General features: G+C 40.9%; 1 protein-coding gene across 1 annotated transcript; it reads right to left on the bottom strand.

Moving 5' to 3' along the window:
• Nucleotides 1-1,177: 1,177 nt before the first annotated feature.
• On the bottom strand, nucleotides 1,178-18,021 carry gpr142 (G protein-coupled receptor 142). The gene is made up of 4 exons (XM_087845150.1): nucleotides 17,834-18,021; nucleotides 11,653-11,803; nucleotides 4,148-4,302; nucleotides 1,178-2,273 (listed from the first exon to the last, which is right to left on the bottom strand). The coding sequence occupies exons 3-4, from the start codon at nucleotides 4,284-4,286 to the stop codon at nucleotides 1,315-1,317; spliced, it is 1,098 nt and encodes a 365-aa protein (XP_087701276.1). The 5' UTR covers nucleotides 4,287-4,302; nucleotides 11,653-11,803; nucleotides 17,834-18,021; the 3' UTR covers nucleotides 1,178-1,314.
• Between the last annotated feature and the right edge of the window lie 599 nt (nucleotides 18,022-18,620).

Here is an 18,620-nt window from a genome sequence, read left to right as displayed (position 1 = left end):
TGGTCAGTTTTTATATGCAGCCGATATTTAATATATACTCTGTCATCAAAAGTGGACTACATATAAACTCTGAGAATAGAACTCAATTCTTTGAAGGTCAACAACAGTCTTAATTTGTGCATATTTACAATTAGATGGTAGAACATTTGCGACTTTTACATCGTTTGGTGGAAATGCAGTGGCTGTGCATGCAAAAGCGTCCACGCTTCCTTGTGAGTGTAGTGTTAGTGTTAGTGCAGACTATCAGGCTAGGCACGATCTGATATCCTCGTGTTGGTGTTGTTCCCAGATCATCATACTAAAGGTTGTTCCAGGATCAACATTGCAAGTGACCAATCAGAATGTTGTGATGTCATACTTTTGCGACTTCGGGAAAAACCGGCGTAAAACAAAAAACTGTACTTAAGCTGCGAGAAACCGCCTTTGTCCGCCAATCAACGGACCCTAACCCTTTAATAAATGCTAAGCAGAATTGATATTGTCCTTGCAACATTGGAATTTCATAATTGCACGAATGGGTTGGTGCGCAAAAGAATAACGTCACAATAATGTGATTGGTCACTTGCAATGTTGAACCTGGAACAACATTTTCATGATGATCTGGGAACAACACCAACACGACGATATCAGATCATCCATCAGGCTAGAGCTGAGGCCACATTGGTGAGTGATACAGTTGTCTGAAAAGCCTGTGGCTTAAAAAACCGAGCTTTCATTTGAGGCTTTGTCAAGTTGGATGGTTTTTAATGCCAGTGCAGTGACAGTCCTGTCACACTGCCTACTGAGTCACTCCTTGTCTTTATACAACTGCAGAAAAAACTGTTTATTCAACATTATCACTCTTATTCTGACATCTTTGCAGCTTCCAGAGTGAATGTCACACCACTTTACACGACCAAAGGAACAGCAACGATCACTGATTGCACTTAATATGCAAAAAGTCTTTAATATTAACATGAATCTACATCTGGGCTTACGTTATTGTTCAAAAAGGGATTTTGTCCTTTTTAATAAACAAATCAGTCACATTACTACCATCTATGGAAAAAAAATCGACTTTTATTTCCTCAGATTCTTCTCGAGAAAAATAAATACGCTGTCACGTTATCTGATTTACGTGGACAAACAACACGAGGTCAAACACTGTAAGACGAAAATCATGCTAAGCCGCAATCAGGCCCTCTGAGAGCGCCCCAGGGCCGACCGGTCGCTGCCCACAGTCGTAGCCGGAACACAGTACGCGTCCCTGGGGTGAGGAGTGCACCGGGACCGTGGGACGATGGGTGTTTTGGATTAAGAGGACAAGTCACAGGGTCATGAGGGCTTTCTGGCCCCATGAGGTGACAAGGGGGTGAAGTCCCGCTGAAACCGCTTGCTGTTCCCACTGTACAGAGAGGAAATGGAGGCGTTGGTGGGGACCTGCTGCTGGGGCAGAGCGCGGCGAGAGTAGAGCGGCGAGCCCCTGAGCAGTACGACATCCCGCACGGCGCTGCGGAAAGGCTTACTGACGAAGCAGTAGAGGAAGAAGTTGACTGCGGTGTTGAGCATGGCCAGCATGTTGGAGAGGTCGTAGGCCAGGTGGATGCGCCAGTCTCGATGAACAGTGGACACGTACAGGTGGTAGATGACCACGATGGTTCTGGGCGCCCACAGGATTGAGAACACTGAGGTGATGGCGAGCAGCATGGCCGTGGTTTTCCCGAGTCTTTGCAGCGGGACCGACTTGGTCCCCTGCTCCTCCTGACAGCGCTGCTCTCTCTGCCTCACCCTCAGCGTGTGGATTATCAGAGAGTTCAGCACAAAGAAGATGCTGCACGGCAGGAAGTAGATGATAGTCACGTGCGTCCATATGAGGACGGCGTCCAGCGCTGTGGGCGGATGGCTGTTCCTCCACATGTCCGACCACCAGAAGAAAGGCACGCCCGATGCGATCGATGCCGCCAGGACCACCCCGATAATCTTCCTGGCTCGTGCCGGGTAGCTGATCTGCCGGTGGAGGAGGGGGTGGCACAGCGCCACGTAGCGGTCCACGGTGAGCGGTACGGTGGACCATATGGAAGCGTGGTTGGCTGCGAACTCGGCGACGCTGACGGAGCGCAGCAGGAGAGCGGGGACGTCCCGGTGAAAAACTGCCGTCTCCAGCAGGAAGCCGACGAAGATGATGAAGAGCTGGGAGAGAATGTCTGAGGCCGTCACTGCCAAGAGGTAGTAGTACAGAGCCTTCTTAGTGCGGGACGCCAGCCTGCACAAGGCCACTGCTGTGAGGATGTTTACTGGGACAAACAAAGAAGAGGAAATGAGATTAAAAGGATAAAAGTCATGAAAATAAAAGCTCTTTAAATCTGTATTTTGCAGTAGATTAATAAACCTTTTTATTCGATCTGACTGTTGACACTGGTGATCACTTTTATGTCCCAGTGAATACTGAAATAAAGCAACCTAAGGATAATGGCCCAAATAATAAACCCCCCAAGACTTTCTGGCAAGACTAGATCCTACAAGGATTTTGGTTTAGTTGCATAAAGAAATCTGTGAAATGGTTCATTTCATCTTTTTCTTAAAAGGCAGAGACAACAAGCGCTGCACTGGGCTGCATGTCTGCACAACTTTCAGGGAATTTGAGGGGAAATTAAATCAATATTTGGGCCATTATCCCGAGTTTAAGTCCGAGACTTAAACTCAGGGGTTTTAATGTTTTGGACCTTCTAATTCTGTTTATTATTAAATATTTTCTTTTTGATTCTTAGTCTGCGTGTTGTTTACATTTGTGGCAGGAGCTTCTTTGTGTATTTCCTCAGTCTTCTGAGTCTTTAGTTCTTAGTTCCAGTTACTGTTTATATTAATTAATCCCTCAGTTTTCCCCGGTGTGTTTTCCTTCTGTGCTTTCATCGAGCTAAGTTTAGTTTTGTGCATGCATTCTGCTGCTTAGTTACTTTCTTCATGTTTTACTTGCTGTACTGCTATTTCTGTGTCTTAAAATGATCAGTTTTATTCTCTAAGATAGTGTGCAGGGCCCTCAAGCTGAAGGACAAACCAACACTGCAGGTGGAGATTTATTTTTTTATATTCTTCATTTTTCGTTAGACTTTTATCTGCTGAAGTGAAACGTTGCCTTTTGTTACTTCATTTCGCTAACAGTCTGCATTTGGGCTCTCATCTTGTAATTCATGACAATATCGTTGTTTAGTATTTTATGGATATTCGTAATGACAGCAAACTTAGCAAAGAAAAATACACTATGGCGTGGCAGCGTCTTTGGGAAGGATCAATACAACCAAGTTAAGGCCTCACACAGGCCTAAAGAACAGTTGGTGATGCCAATGAAAGGTCAGTGGCAAAAGCAGAGTATCTAAAGCTGTGTAGCATTTGACTGTTTGTTTTCATTAGTATAAATTCATAGGAAACATTAAATCAGCCCTAAAGTTAATTAAATCAATTTGGCATTGCAGTTTACTTGAGAGACTAAATTACTGAGATGGATCACATTAATATTTAAATGTTACAGTTAATAATAAAGCTAATAATAAATGTTTCTGTTTAAATCCTTGTTTTCTAAACTCAGAGTTTCTGCTTCTGCTTTTTAAAGTATGTTAAAAAAAAAATGTTACAAGACGCTGTTTTTATTGTCTCCCTGCACGCTGTCAGACACACAATCTCCTCTGTACTATTTCATCCCAGACGTCTTGTCAGCAGTAAGATATTTCCACTGCAGCTATTCGGATCGTAGTTTTCGACCCTCCAGGATTGCAGACGTTGGCTCTTCGGCTCTGAGAATTTTTTCCCTTTGGGAGCAGTTATGTGAAAAAGCAAAGAGGACATCTGAATGCCTCAATTTCACGTCATCACTGACTTGTAAAAGTGAAACATGATAATGAAGACGTAGCTGGTGCGAGAGTCTGATAAGTCGTGTACGAGTTGATCCTAACATGGTTAGCTGGAGATAATAATTGGGTAAATTCACACACAACCTCATTATCAGCTAATGAAATGAACATAAACTGTGAAAACAGACATCCCTGAGTGTATTATCCACTATCCAGTCCCCATTATAAAAGTATTAATGTACCTCTAACTCACATTTATATTGATCTCTTGAGTCATGTGCGATTCCCTGTTTTCTGATTGGTTTATGTGCTGGCTCGTGTACCTGGTACTCCGATGGAGAGCAGAATGCTGTAGTAGATGACGGGAATGAAACCCAGGACACATTTGGACTTCTGCAGCTCCTCGGGTTTCAGGCCCAGCTCCTGGTTGCCGGACGCCGTCACATTGGGCCAGTCGATCATGACCTTGGCGGCTCCCCTGGCGAAGTTAAAAAGAGAGAATTATGTTTGCAATTGATTAGCAAGGAGAGCTTTACAAACATCGGGTCACTCAACACAAAAAACAAGTTCAGTCCACTTTTTCAGCACATCTGGGGTTGATGCACTTCATACGCAGACCTTATTTCCCCCCTAAATACACCGAAAAGCTCAGTTTTGAGGTGCATTCAGTCACAGATTTTGGAAGACGTATGCAGACCCTTGGAGACCACTGTGAACATGTGTAAACCTCCCTCCTGGAGCTCTTTGTGCCAGAACCAGACTAAACTGGTTATTAAAATGTAACCCACCCACCCCTCATGTTATTGAAGATCACATAACTGTTGCTTCTAAAATGTAAATACATCTTTATGTTCGCTGTTTTTTTGTACAACGTTTGATTGACTAAAATGGTCATGACTGAGTTACACAAGCTAGACTATTTTAAGAAGGAAGACTGTTATTTTCAACCAAATGCAGATTTAAAGACACATCTCTGTCTAAATATGTCTCCCCAGGCTCCACTGGGTGACCTGTTCCTTCGTATCCATTAACCAACATTAACTAAGTTAACTTAGTTTATTTTCAATACTCACTAGAGCAACAAATCTTGATTTATCCACTGCTCAAAATGAGTCCTCAACACACTCCGTTTACTGGCACATTTTGTTCTGTAATTGGAAAATATGTGGAATTGTTTTTCTTAAAGATTTACCAACTTTCTGTGAGAGCCAAAGGCAGTTTGCTGTCAGACAGTCTGCAGACCAACATACAAAACCAACATACGTTGTTGGCTTTGGTCTTTTTCCTGTGTTTTAAACCTGCCATCTGTGATACTGAGCAGAAGTGGCTCCACAGTGCAGTGGTTTGCACAATCACCCAACAAGTCCCCAGTTTGATCCTGGAGATACAAATTCCTTGGGGGTTGTTTCAGGAAGGGCATCCGGTGTAAAAATCTGCCATATGAAATATGTGGAGCTGCCCCCTAAAATGCATAAAGGAGCATCTAAAGTAACTTTTACACTGAGCAGGACTGAAGTTGTAGTTAAGAGAGTGTTTCAAGTTATTTTTTAACAAATTGAGTGTCTGAGACAGTGTTGGTCAAGTTACTTGAAAAAAGTAATCAGTAACTAATTACTGATTACTTCCCCCAAAAAGTAATCCCGTTACTTTACTTATTACTTATTTTCAAAAGTAATTAATTACTTAGTACTTAGTTACTTTTTAAAAACACGATTTACAACCTGAATAGGTGATAAAGTGATAGATCTTTCAGCCCAATTCTACTTTTTCTACATAATCATCATACAAAATGTAATCAAATGGAAAAGTCTCTTTTTAAAACTTGTTTTATTAGTTTTAATCTTTTAACTTTATGCATCAAGCAAAAATTTAATTATCTGCAACATTCTCTGACAACATTTTAACCTATTTTCTGCACATTCCAGCACATAAAATATTTTTTTTGTGTGTTAACACTCACTCTTTCACATAGATGCAAGTAAAACACAGCAGAAAATAAATAAAGTCAAAGACTAGCGGTCCTTTTGCTCTATTTTCACCTGTAAAGCAGGACTAGGGTAGGCGGAGGTTTACCTTACCCTGGTGCAGGTGTGCTGCGGTCAGTGGACGAATCCGTGAGTTTCTCTGTGAGTTTCCCATTACGTCGTAGCTACTCGGTGCTTGTTTGGAAGTTTAGGGGGTTTTTTGCTGTAAAAAGAAGTTTTCTTCCCACGCACAACGGACACTAATGTTTTTGTCACTTTTTATGGAATCAAACTCAAAGTAAGGTCAGTACTTCCACGCTTTAAACGCTGCACGCTCATACTCTCTCTGCACTCGATATATGATCCATTGTTGATCTGCACACAGCTGTTGTCACGAACGTCGCACTCGCTTAAGTCACTGTCATGAGACATTCTCGCAAAGAAATCACAGTTTTAGTAACGCAGTAACGCAGCGTTCCTACGGGAAAGTAACGGTAATCTAATTACCGTTTTTGCAATAGTAATCCCTTACTTTACTCGTTACTTGAAAAAGTAATCAGATTACCCATTAACCCATCTCTGGTCTGAGACTAAAAACCTGTTTTTGTAACAGAGTTGACAAACCTCAGATTGTTTTTTTAGTTGATTACACAACTGAAAACGGTAGAACCCAAGCTAATGAGATTAAATGTCTTATATGGACGCAGACATTGATGTTTGCAATATGGATGTCCCTGAAACTCCTCAGTATGGATCCCTGATTCTAGAAACCAAGAAATTGTATTCATCTTATTTTTCTAACTCTAACCAGGCATCTTTCTGCCTCACACTGACTGTACAAAAATCCCCAGGTGTGAATGAAAAATCAGCAGACTGGGCAGTGAGCTGAAAATAGCCAGACAACAATGTTAAAATATAAAAAGGTGCTCATTGTCGAATATTGAATATTTGTTAAGAAAGCACAATTTAAACCATAGTGGAATATTTCTTTGATATAATCTGGTTTACATGGATGTGGTTTGGAGGAACGAGATGATCTTCTTTTGCAGACGATGCACCGCTCTCTCCGAGTTGCTCGGTGACGTCTGATAAACGATGTTTGCTCAGCCAAACTGTTTCAGAAATAAACCGTGGAAACAAAAATATGCTAAATCCACTTAGTTCGGACTCAGTCAATTAAACTGCAGGTTCACAACAACAGCAGATGGGCTGACAGCAATGACCCTTCCACTCTCCCACCACCACAGGTCATTATCTTCCCGTCCCCAATTTAACCTTTTCACCTGGGCGCCAGCCATCCTGTTTTTCTCCATCTGCCTGCTTTCCTTATTTACTTCCCTCATCCATGAGGCAATATTTGGACTGCGTTATCTCTCGAGCTTTCAGTGACAAACCATTTGTAGTTGCTCAACCGACACACACATTATCACAGAGCCACAATCACCCCATTTGTCAGTGTTTTCATGATGTAAGCGGGACAATCACTATCACCAACGTGTAGTCACTTTTAAATTACTGCCCTTGCAAATGCTATTTATGTGCCAAAGCCCTGCATATAAACTATACGACTGGCACATTTTATGGCCCGTAGCAGGAATATGATCGTAAACTCGAGGAGCATCGAATAGCTTAGTGCACGACAGCTTTAATTCACCACAGCCCGATAAACCAGCAGGAGAGAAATGCAATCATGAAGATCAATGATGTAATTCACGGTGTACAAAGGAGAGCGGTCGACATGAAGGAGGCTGCCTGCTGCCCTTTCTTCTCAATAGAGTCTTAATTTAGTCCCACGGGAAATTCACCACAAGTCCTCCAAACCTGTTTTCTGAATTAGTGTCTTAGTTTAGACCAGTGGTTCTTAACCTGGGTTCGATCGAACCCTAGGGGTTCGGTGAGTCGGTCTCAGGGGTTCGGCAGAGCCTCCACCGTGACATGCACGGCTCATTTTGTGCACCAATAAAAAACATATCTATGTCTTGAATTTGAAAAAAATCATATTTTATTTTTCACTAAAGAGGGGTTCAGTGAATGCGCATATGAAACTGGTGGGGTTCGGTACCTCCAACAAGGTTAAGAACCACTGGTTTAGACCATAGGTGTCAAACTCTGGCCCGCGGGCCAAATTTGGCCCGCAGACTAATTACATTTGGCCCGCGAAGCCACACCAAATTACTATTAGAGCTGGCCTACTGGTATTATACAGCTAATATATATATTGTTTCGTATTAAGCTTTGCTTGTTCCATATTCAGTTTTTCAGCAAAACGTGTTTGAGTCCATAAGAAAAGATTCATTCTTATATCTGGAGGAATAAATATATTTCAATAAATATTAACGTTAGCCCGCGACTTTGTTCCAGTTTTGAATTTTGGCCCACTGTGTATTTGAGTTTGACACCCCTGGTTTAGACCCCACTCCACAAACTACTGTGGACTACTACTGTCTGATGTTACCTTTAGCCGTAATCTAACTCGATGAAAGTATTAGCGTGTGAAAATTAAACCAAACGAGACTTGGGTACAAAGTAATCTGTATTTAACTCCAGATGCTAGCTTTGTAATAATTCTGTTTTAGGATAAGTTATGTAGTTTGTTTCCAGATGTTATGATATTTTTTGAGCACCTGTTCTTTCACCAACTCTTTGGTCACTAGAAGTTGGGGTGACATTTTAGACAACAGAGAAAGAAACAATGTACATAGTTTAAACACCAAGAACCATTTTTTGGCATCTGCCCTTTTTGTTTCTTCTGTTGAGTAAGTAACAGCTGGTTGGTACATCACCTTTAATCACCACACAGCGTTTTGTATGAGATGTTTAGCTGAGATTAGCTAATACTTGTGTTTTAAAGGCAACGTTCCTGGAAAATAATCAAAAATGATATTAGTGTATTTTTATTTCAGTACTGATATATGTAATTAATAGTAAATATGGGATTTTTTATTAGGACAGCATTTAATTCTTTCAGTCTCATCAGCGCCCTCTAGGTGAACTGCAGTCATTTTTTAAAATAATGGCATTAATGTAAAGTGGACAGGCTCTATGACGGGCTCTGGCTGCTGTCATAACCATTTCTAATTGAAGGACAGTCTGAAAAGATATTCTTAGCTTTATATATCAGAGAGCCGTGATATAATCTGTACTTTGTGAATGAGATTGGGATCAGGCAGGATGCTGTTTAGTGATCGTCTCATGGTGGAAATCAGTAGCTGGAGATTGTCCAGGTCCCTGTGCGATCCACTGATTTTTTATTTTATTTTTTCATTTAGAAGTTTCTGGTTTCCTTCCAGTGCCATGTGTGCTTTTGTTTTACGTCTTCCTTATCTTCTCAGTGACTTCCTGTATTATTTGGGTAATAACATTTGTGCTTCCCTTTTATCCCTTCTTTATGACACCCTGTGTGTGTAAATACGATCTTGCTTGCTCGTGTCACTCGTCAGTTTGTCCTTCTGTTGTTTGTCCTGCTACTCCTTCCCCTTTTCCCCTGTTTTGTTTCACTAACGTACTGGACTTTGTGCATCTTTATTTTTTTTTTTTCTATCAGCCGTTAGAGGCATGTTCTTTTGTTTGTTTAACCTACTTCAGTGCATCTGGGTCTTCTCTCCAGCGAATTACTCACAGAGATACGCACATTTCATCCACAACCTATAATATTATATTCTAGCATCACCCGAGAGTCTTTCACTCACCTGCTAAAAAGATATTTGAGAATCTTTTAAGTTAAAACTTGGGGTTAAATTAAATTTATTTACACTTAAAGGGATATAAAACAGGTATTTTACAAATATATTAAAATCCTCAACTCTGAAGCTTCTGTAATTTCACAGCAAAAGAGTAAAGAAAAGAAATACGTATGAGGATTTATGTGTTGTACTTATATGACCAAAGGCTCCAGAGTGTTTGTGTTTAAGAATTACATTTAAGTAGATTTAAGTCCAGGCTATAAATTAAAAGCCTTTGACTTTTCTCAGATTCTGAAGTAACAAAATAAAACCATTACAGCCCTTTTTTTGTTTATAATTAGAAATATTCTCTTATGTCACTGCTTGTTATGGAACCGCTTCCCACGTGCTCAGATAGGATGTCTTATTTAGTATTAATAGATGCTCAGCTCCCATAGGAGGTGTAGGGTGTATGCAGAGATGCATTCAGTGTTTGACCTCAGACAAAATGATGCATGTTTGCCGCGCTGAAGCGGCAAACATGCATATATGGCTAAGTTCTAATATAGTATAAACTTATTAAATCCTTCAAACTGTTTGTGCTGTCTGAATAATACGGTGGCTGTAAAAACTAGAAAAACAGCAACAAAATGACACTTTATACTTTTATTCCTCTTTTTGATCTTATTGTTTTGTGTTTAAATGTTGGGTTTGGCTTTGTTACCTCAGGGCCACTGTATCATAGTTCAGAAATTTAGTGTTGCTGGAAGAAGAATCTAGTTTCTCTATTTTGTTTTGGTTAATTTTATGTGACTCAAGTTATGAACACTATCACTAAATCCACTTTGTTTTGTAATGCACACCATTGTATTGACATTTGATCTATTTACTTACTGATAGCAGGTGGAACTGTTCACCATCAAAGACATGCACAGCAGGTACAGTTTTACACTTCATCACATTTTCCACATCAGAGCTGCATTCTGACAAAACGTTAATGTTTGCATTTGCAGACGTTCTCTTCCTAGATCAAATGGGAACTACAGTGTAATATCACAGATTAAGCCGAATTAGCTGCATATGAAAAAAGGTGAAATATCCACCCATGAGACTCACTCGGTCTTATCTGCTACGACACCTGATCTGTTTCCTCGTGAGCTGCCTGCAGCAGCAGCCGCAGTGAGAAAGATGATCGTCATGAAAGTCGAGAGGTTGCCAGAAAAACGTGGCACAGGGGACCGTAATCACTCCCGGCAGTCAATAACCCAGCAGACGTGTTATACGCCAGCCAAGGACCTCTTAAATCCTGAAGCTTGGAGAGTTCTGTGTCTCCACTGAGAAATTTCTCGTGCAGACATTCACATCTACGCCTCGTGTCCCGTGGGTGCTATTGATTCTGGAGGTGGGAATGCAGCTCAGAACTTTAGAGGTGTTTTATTAAATCCTAAAATTTACAGTTTTTTCAGTACGTCAGCAGCACAGACGGGACAGTAGAGTCAGTGCACGTCGGAGGTGTGTTTCTGATTAAGGCTATCTTTTTGAATAGAGACAGTTTTCCCAGGATCCAAATGCAGCTGGAGCTATCGGAGCTCCGCAGGGGGGTCAGTGTCCACGAAGCTGAAATGAACTCTATCTGTACTCCACTTAATTATTCATCAAGAGATGCTGCACCTGAAAGAGCAGCGCGTGGAGATAAAGGGTGCTGGAAGCATAACTATACTGCAAACATATCGGGGTTTCGCGAGGCAGCAGGTCTGAAGACGTTTGGTGTTTAAAATCAGGAAAATTATTTTCTGTGAAAATCAGAACCTGACAGGAAGCAGTGGAGAGAAATCTCCCAGCTGTTCTGATCAGGAGCGCAGATGCTGCAAGATCCTGAGCCACGGTCACCGCTGTGGCTGTTAAGAAGATAGATCCAGAAGAGCATTATGATGAGTATGATGAGAAACGCCTGCTTCGTAGCAGATTAAGGGGTGAAATAACAAGAAAAACACTTCAGGTCAAAGCAAAGCCAATTATGAAACATTTGGAGGGAACGCAACCCCGCTTCTCCAAATGACTTCATAATAACTGTACTTTGATCCATCATCTGAAGTTGGAATGAGTCTAATTGCAGGACAAACAGAAACCTTTATCCTGTTACAACATACTCTGCACAAACCGAGCTTTTCTTTGGCTTTGTCTCATCACCAGCAGACTTACCTTCACATCCAGTTTTCAATGTGGATTCTCCACCTGGGTACAGCTGGTCCTCTGCACTGTCACTCCCCCCAGAGGCTCCTACAGAGTCCCTGCTGGACAATCCGGTTAGGAGACGAGGAGGAGGAGAAGAGTCCAGGCAGCCGGTACATTACTGCTATGAGTGAACAGAATGAGAGAGGGGAGTAATGAGGAAGAGGGGAGTGAAAGTAAAGGGGAGGGTGAGGGAGGGAACTGATGTGTGAAGGAGGCAGGAAACGGATCAAAATAAATTGAGAGGAAGATGGAAAACCACAGTGAGTTCGAGTGGGAACAAAAAGTGATCATTTCTCATGTCGAAGCTTCTCGTCTGGATTTTGGTGTGAAGTGCGTTCACACTGGAAATGTGACAAACGAAATAACCCATCAAAGCTGTCGGATTGATCCACATTCCAAAGTATATACGAACAACATGAAGGACTGTCTGTGGCTGTGGGAATGTGAAACATTTCCAAGCAGCAGCTACGTCATAAACACTAAATACTGATGACAAATGTGACAGGTCTCCAACGGAAGTGTCTCCATCACCCCGTAGATACAGCAAAATATGGGCCATCCTAGGAATTGTTTCTAATGAGGTCAGAATAATAATAATAATAATTATTATTATTATTATCTTATTAAAATGCAGAGATCGAAATGCAGAAAAAAAGAAGCACTGACACAAACATTTGTATAATTTTAATTCACAGCATTTCTTTTTTCATTTAAAATGTGAATATTAGTGAGAATTAGTAAAGGGAGATTATTTGCATCAGTAATAATCCCATTTTCATGTCAGCAAATGGAACATGAATCAAAAATACATTTGTCAGGACAGGACAGGAGCACATCCACACAGCGAGAGGCAATATATTTATATCATATATGGCATAAATATATACAGTGTTGGGAAGGTTACTTTAAAAATGTATTCATTACAGATTACAGAATACATGTCCCAAAATGTATTCTGTAACGTATTCCGTTACATTACTCAATGAGAGTAACGTATTCTGAATACTTTGGATTACTTAATATATTATCATGCTGTTTACAACTACATGAATGTACTATTGCTGTGATTTATTACTGTTACTGAAGGTCCGCGGCTCCGAACCGTAGTAAAGGGACCTCTGGCTAATATGGTGAGTTCTGTGTCGGGCTCGTAGCTAAATACTAAACTATATATAGGTATACAGTATGGAAATACCTCAAAGCTAAGGACAAACAAGGGAGCGGGCCAGCGACCATGCCAGAACATCCAGCCACGCACTCCAGGACCAACAGTCGGGGGAGCGTTGGGGAGGGTGAACCCCTCCCTCCATAACCATGTCCCACCAAGGCTCAGCAAGCCCCAGCCATGAACACACACTGACTATAGTAGGTTTTTAGGCCACTGATGGGGGGGCAGGAGATGCTAGGGTTAAGGTTTTTATCCTGTGACACATTTAAAGTCACGCTTACTAAAAAGGGAAAATATGATTTCGTTTTATTAGATTAAATTTGACGATGATGTCGATGGATGCTGCTGGCCCATATTTCAGTGCACCATAAAAACATAAACTCCACCTACAGCAAGAAAAGATGGAGAATCCAAACATGTTGCTGTCGGCGATGTAACAAAAATCAAATGTTGGAAGAAATAACCGAACAAGTAACTTTAACGTCAGGATTGATTTCTAAATCTCCAAATCAGCATCTGATGCACAAAACACGATCTTAAGCACGTAAAGTAGAAACAATTACATTCTAATAAACATATAATAACAAAGAGTCTTTATTATGATGTATGCTGCCTTTTGTCTCATTACTAGAAGGAATAATGGCTCTGAGCTGCAACAGCTTTCTAATTTCCTCTATTTATTCTCAGCAGCAGTTGAAACTAGCGTGATTACGAGTGAGGAAATCACTCACATCAGGGGATCTGGGAGCTGGCTTGTTGTTTCGTACATGACGAATGCGCCCTTAATTTAGCTAAACCCTTTGAGAAAGCCCGTCTCACGTCTGCAAATTGTTGACGATAGCAAAGCTCCAAAGCAAACAGCGCGTTAAACGAGCGGATCTCAAGAACTAATTCATCCAAAGCCTGCTGACAAACCATCTGCAAACCTGATCCCTACGTGAGCTCGCTCTGACCCAGCATGGCTGCCCTCGCCCTGCAGCTGCATGTCATTGTGTGTTTAGTTCACATAGCGCGTTATAGCTCGGACGCCGCCGTGGCCCCGAGGGTCACTCGAGCAAATAATGAGCCTTCATGCACAGACGCGGCTTGTTGTTGATCAGTGCTGCTGGACGATGCACAGAGAACACATTTCTGCTGATTTTGGTGAAGCGAGCTGAGGTGCAGCTCCTTTTATGGGCAGGATACGCCCACGTTTTATCACTTAAGCAACAGCCTGTACTGATACAAAGGTACATTCATGGTAGCAGTAATATAGTGGTAATCATAAATGGCATAATGGCCACTAAATTTCCTTCCTTGGGTACAGCAGTTTACTTCTGGGGAGTGACCTGCTTCTTTCTAAAAGGATGACATGCTCCATTATATAACCTTCCACATGCTTTGTATTGATTCTACGAATCGGAGGAGATAGAAAAGCATTCCTCAAAGGATATTCTTCAAGTTCGTCAAACGTGCTAGTTCAAAATGTTCAACGGATGTTCATCTGAGTTGAAATCTGGTGACTTTTATCCTAATCAAGCATGTCCCTCTGTTCCCTACCACTTTGTAATCCCAGAAGAGACCGCTCTCATTAGATCAGAAATATTTGGTCACTGGACAGAAGCAATCACCCAGAACAACTTTGGATTGATTTGCAGTGACCCTTCAACCTCAAAGGACAAGCGGACCAAAATCATGGCAGCAAAATGCCACAGTTTTTAAGTTTTGTGATTTCTTTTGGGTTTTGTAAAGTCATTTATATCACACCGCTTGTGCATGCTCTTCTGTTCATGTTCTGTTTTATTTTATATTCCTCTGTGCTTTTTGTTATTTGTGCCTTTAGTTATTGGCTTTACATGGTTAAAGGTTTGTGAATTCCCATTCTGCTCCTCCAGTCTCGTCCTCGTAGGTGTTTCCATGTGACGTTTGGATATTTGAGTCTTTATCTAGGCGTAAGTTGTTTCCTGCTTTATTTTGTCTCATGTGCATCGTACTTCCCTCGTCTCCTTATCCCTGATTTGTTACTTCTGTGTCTCCTGCCTGTTTTCCTCTCGTCTTCTTTCCTTGTCAGTATATGTCTGTGCTCGTCATTATTCTTTTATCTCTTGATGGTTTCTCTGATTTGTACTTTTGGTACAATCGGCATTAAAGGACTGGTTTGCTTTATATTTACTCCCGTTATCCAAGTCTTGCATCTGGGTCCACAGTTTGGCTGCCACACAGCCAAACCTGACAGTCAGCTTTGTGCAGAAGAAATGAGAAGATATTTTGAAGATGTTATGGGACAAAAAGTCCTTCTAGAAGTAGGATTTGCCAGTTAGCATTGTGGGAAGCCTCCAGACTTTTATGTGCTCAGTTGTTTTTAAGCATTATCTAAATTAACTTGAATTTAAATCATTAGAATTAAAAGTCAGTTCAGCTAAATTTGCTTTATATTTTCCTTACTTTGCTAAAAAAATAAGGTTTACATAACCTGAAAGTTCTACTTCTATCACTGTTTGTGTTATTACTGACTCTCTCTCTCTCAAGCTGTATACTTTAAGTAGCACGTCTCTCTTATAATGTCTGAACCAAATCTTAGTTCTTATTTTTATGACTTGACATTGCCTTTCTGTGATGCTGTCATAATTGGTCTGATGGTGCCAGCGCACCAGGTTTTAACACTGGCATTTTAGCAAGCCTGGTTAAAGTAACTGTCAGCAGTGGAGGAAGGTGCTGAATGTCCCTCCAGGAAGGAGTTCCTATAATGATATGACTAAATGTGAAAATTATTAGTTTAAAGTTACAGTGTGTACATTTTTTATTACTAGATGTTAGCAGATTGCAGATTAGATCACTTGAGGTCTGTTTTCTTACCCCCTACCAATTCAAGTGCATAATCTTAAATCACACAGTTGTCCTATAGCATGCTTGTCCTGTAGCAGCTACAGTACCCCTGTACCCCTTAATGGCCACAGCCAGCCGGTGTGATTTTACTACAGTTTGGACCTGATCCAGATTGGCCAAGATCTGTGGAAGGATGTCAATCCACCATTTACCTCAGATGTCAAGTCCAAGTAAGAAGCGTTTGCCTGTATTTACTCCTAAAGAGTCTGGTGGATCGTGGCTCAAGAGTTGGCAGTTTGTCTTGTAATCGGAAGGTTGCCGGTTTGAGCCCCGGCTCTGACAGTCTCGGTCGTTGTGTCCTTGGGCGAGACACTTCACCCGTTGCCTACTGGTGGTGGTCAGAGGGCTCGGTGGTGCCAGTGTCCGGCAGCCTCGCCTCTGTCAGTGCGCCAGGGCGGCTGTGGCTACAATGTAGCTGCCATCACCAGTGTGTGAATGAATGTAGTGTAAAGTGCTTTGGGGTCGAAGGACGAAGTAAAGCACTATACAAATACAGGCCATTTACTGGTCAAGGAGTCAAAGCGGCTGTTGAGGATATGCTAAACGGTCATTAGTGCTGCTGTTTGCTCTGTTCGGTGCTTTTTGCTGATGTTGGTGAAGCTTTCTTTGAAGTGGACATAACATTGTTGGACTCTGATGTTTATCGAACCAGCTCTCATACAATGTGGGAATGTAATCAAACTGTTTTGGAGTTGGAGCCTAACATTAGCTGGCGTAATATTAGGCAAGTGTTTCTGTTGTCAGCTGTCTGGAGATGGGAGGGTCTGATATCTAATCTGCTGGCAATAAGTAACTGGGACAATACGTGGAATAAATTAGCATGTTTATGCACATTTCCCTGCGTCTGATCCGTGCAGGTGTGGCTGGTTTGTAGCTGCATACATAAAATGACTAAAAATGAGTCAGAAGGAAAATGTCCCTCCTGGCCACTGTAGTCAACATGCATACAAACCACAAACACGTTTCTTTGTATCTTTAACAAAGTTTATGAGAATGGGTCAGTTTATTGGATCATGTAATTGCACACTAATCCATGTATATTTATGAGAAACAAATACCCACTATACCTTTAAGGTGGTTAATCTTCCTTTAATCAGACATTTTTTGTATTTTTTTATTAATGGTTATTGTCTTTAATAGTTCCTTGTTACTCCTGAAACGATAACCCTTCAGATGTTTTTCTAGAAGATGCTCTTATTTCTTGAGTGAGTGATGTTTTATTGATTAGCATTCAAATATCTCAGTGAAGACAGAACAAAGATCTACCACAAAGCAAGAAAGCACGAGACAAGGCTAATCAAAAGGTATTGGCTGAAGCATTTGCTTATTACGCCAACCCTTTTAACAAAAGATCTTTTTGCATGCAGCTCCTGTACACAGGGCTCGAAGCAAAGAATAAAACAAAGAAAAAACAAAACAAACAAACAAACAAGAAAAAAAAAAACTTTCCAGCTTAGATAAGTAACTACATCAAAGCAAAAGAATCAAGAGTTGTTTTTGTTTTTTTTGCTCTTTTCATTCTTGATATATATATTTTTCTAATACTCTATTTTTAAACATATCTTTAAACAAGGAAAATGAACTACACCTTTTTAAATCACTGTCATAACTATTCCACAGGTTAACTCCTCTAACAGAAACACATCTCTGCTTTATATTTGTCCTTATCTTGTTTTTTTTTAAAGAAATCTGTTCCCCTTAAGTCATATTGACTTGACAGCTTCTGAGTACTGGGGCAAAGCAAGTTATTTTGTGCTTTATACATTATCTGTGCCATTTTATATTCAACTAAATCATAAAATTTCAGGGTATTCAGATTAATAAACAAAATGTTAGTTGGTTCTATATAGTTTGATTGGTTCGTTTTATATGCATTACCCCATATCTCCAGACACTAAGTCATATATGGAAGCAACAGAGTACAATAGAGTGTGTATAATGATTTTTTGTTCAGGACATGCTTTGTTTTATAGAGAATAGCAATGGTTTTTGACATTTTTGTTTTCACATGGTTTATATGAGACTTCCAATGAGACTTTTCTTGTATGTGTTTACACACCAGGCGGTTGAATTCAATTATTTAGTCACCTTATCTATGGAGGATGTATAACTCACTGAGCTGATTTCATGCTTGTAGAGTCAGCTGTGATTTATAGTCAGCCTTTGTTTGCATGCTGTAGATCAACCGGTGGAAAACAACGGCAGCTGCGGGATGACCAAAAGGAAAGCAGAAGCAGAAGTGATGGAGCCGCCGCGGAGGCTGGGCCCGTCTCAGTCACCTCCACCAGGATGCTGCCTCAGCTTCCCACACTGTCACTCTGCGCAGCTTTCAGACAGTAAGACTCTCAAAGGCTGAAACATAAGACAAACACGCACACTCATGACTTCACGCTCTCCTTTTGGCTGGAATTCATTAGCGTGTTTTCATACTTTATTATTTTTCATGCTTGCATATGTGCATCTGAGGCGAAATGAAATAAAAATAATTGGCGTGTTTGCCATAAGTGCCGCAGTAATCAGTAGTTGCCCCTGCCATGACTGATATTACATTTCTGTGTTATTTGTTCAAGTCATACCAAAGCACTGAGTCTATCTGGCACCGATTCTCTGTTATTTATTTAAGAACGACCTCTATGTGACATTTTGCAGTAAAGCAAACAAGCACATCATGATAACATCATTATGTAATGTGATTACACGGTTACATTTAAACACATCGATGTGGACAACACAACCAGGCCTGAGTATATCATTAATAATAAGACAGGACTTTGCAACAGTGGAAGGCATGTGAGCCAAATTTGGCCCTCTGGCAAAACTATTTCACTCTGAATTTGAACTTTATTATATTTGCCTTTCGTCCCAAATCTGGTAGTTTAGAAATGTAAACACGACCCTGACT

The sequence above is a fragment of the Neolamprologus brichardi genome, chromosome 8 (genome assembly GCF_056152115.1).
Source record: "Neolamprologus brichardi isolate AB-2024 chromosome 8, ASM5615211v1, whole genome shotgun sequence".
Taxonomy (NCBI): Eukaryota; Metazoa; Chordata; class Actinopteri; order Cichliformes; family Cichlidae; genus Neolamprologus; species Neolamprologus brichardi.
This window is presented reverse-complemented; position numbering and strand designations above follow the sequence as displayed.

Coding starts and splice junctions, on each gene's coding strand:
- gpr142 (XM_087845150.1), bottom strand. CDS start 4,286: ATGATCGACTGGCCCAATGTGACGGCGTCCGGCAACCAGGAGCTGGGC. Junction 2,274..4,147: donor GCTCTCCATCGGAGTACCAG/GTACACGAGCCA, acceptor TGTTTGTCCCAG/TAAACATCCTCACAGCAGTG.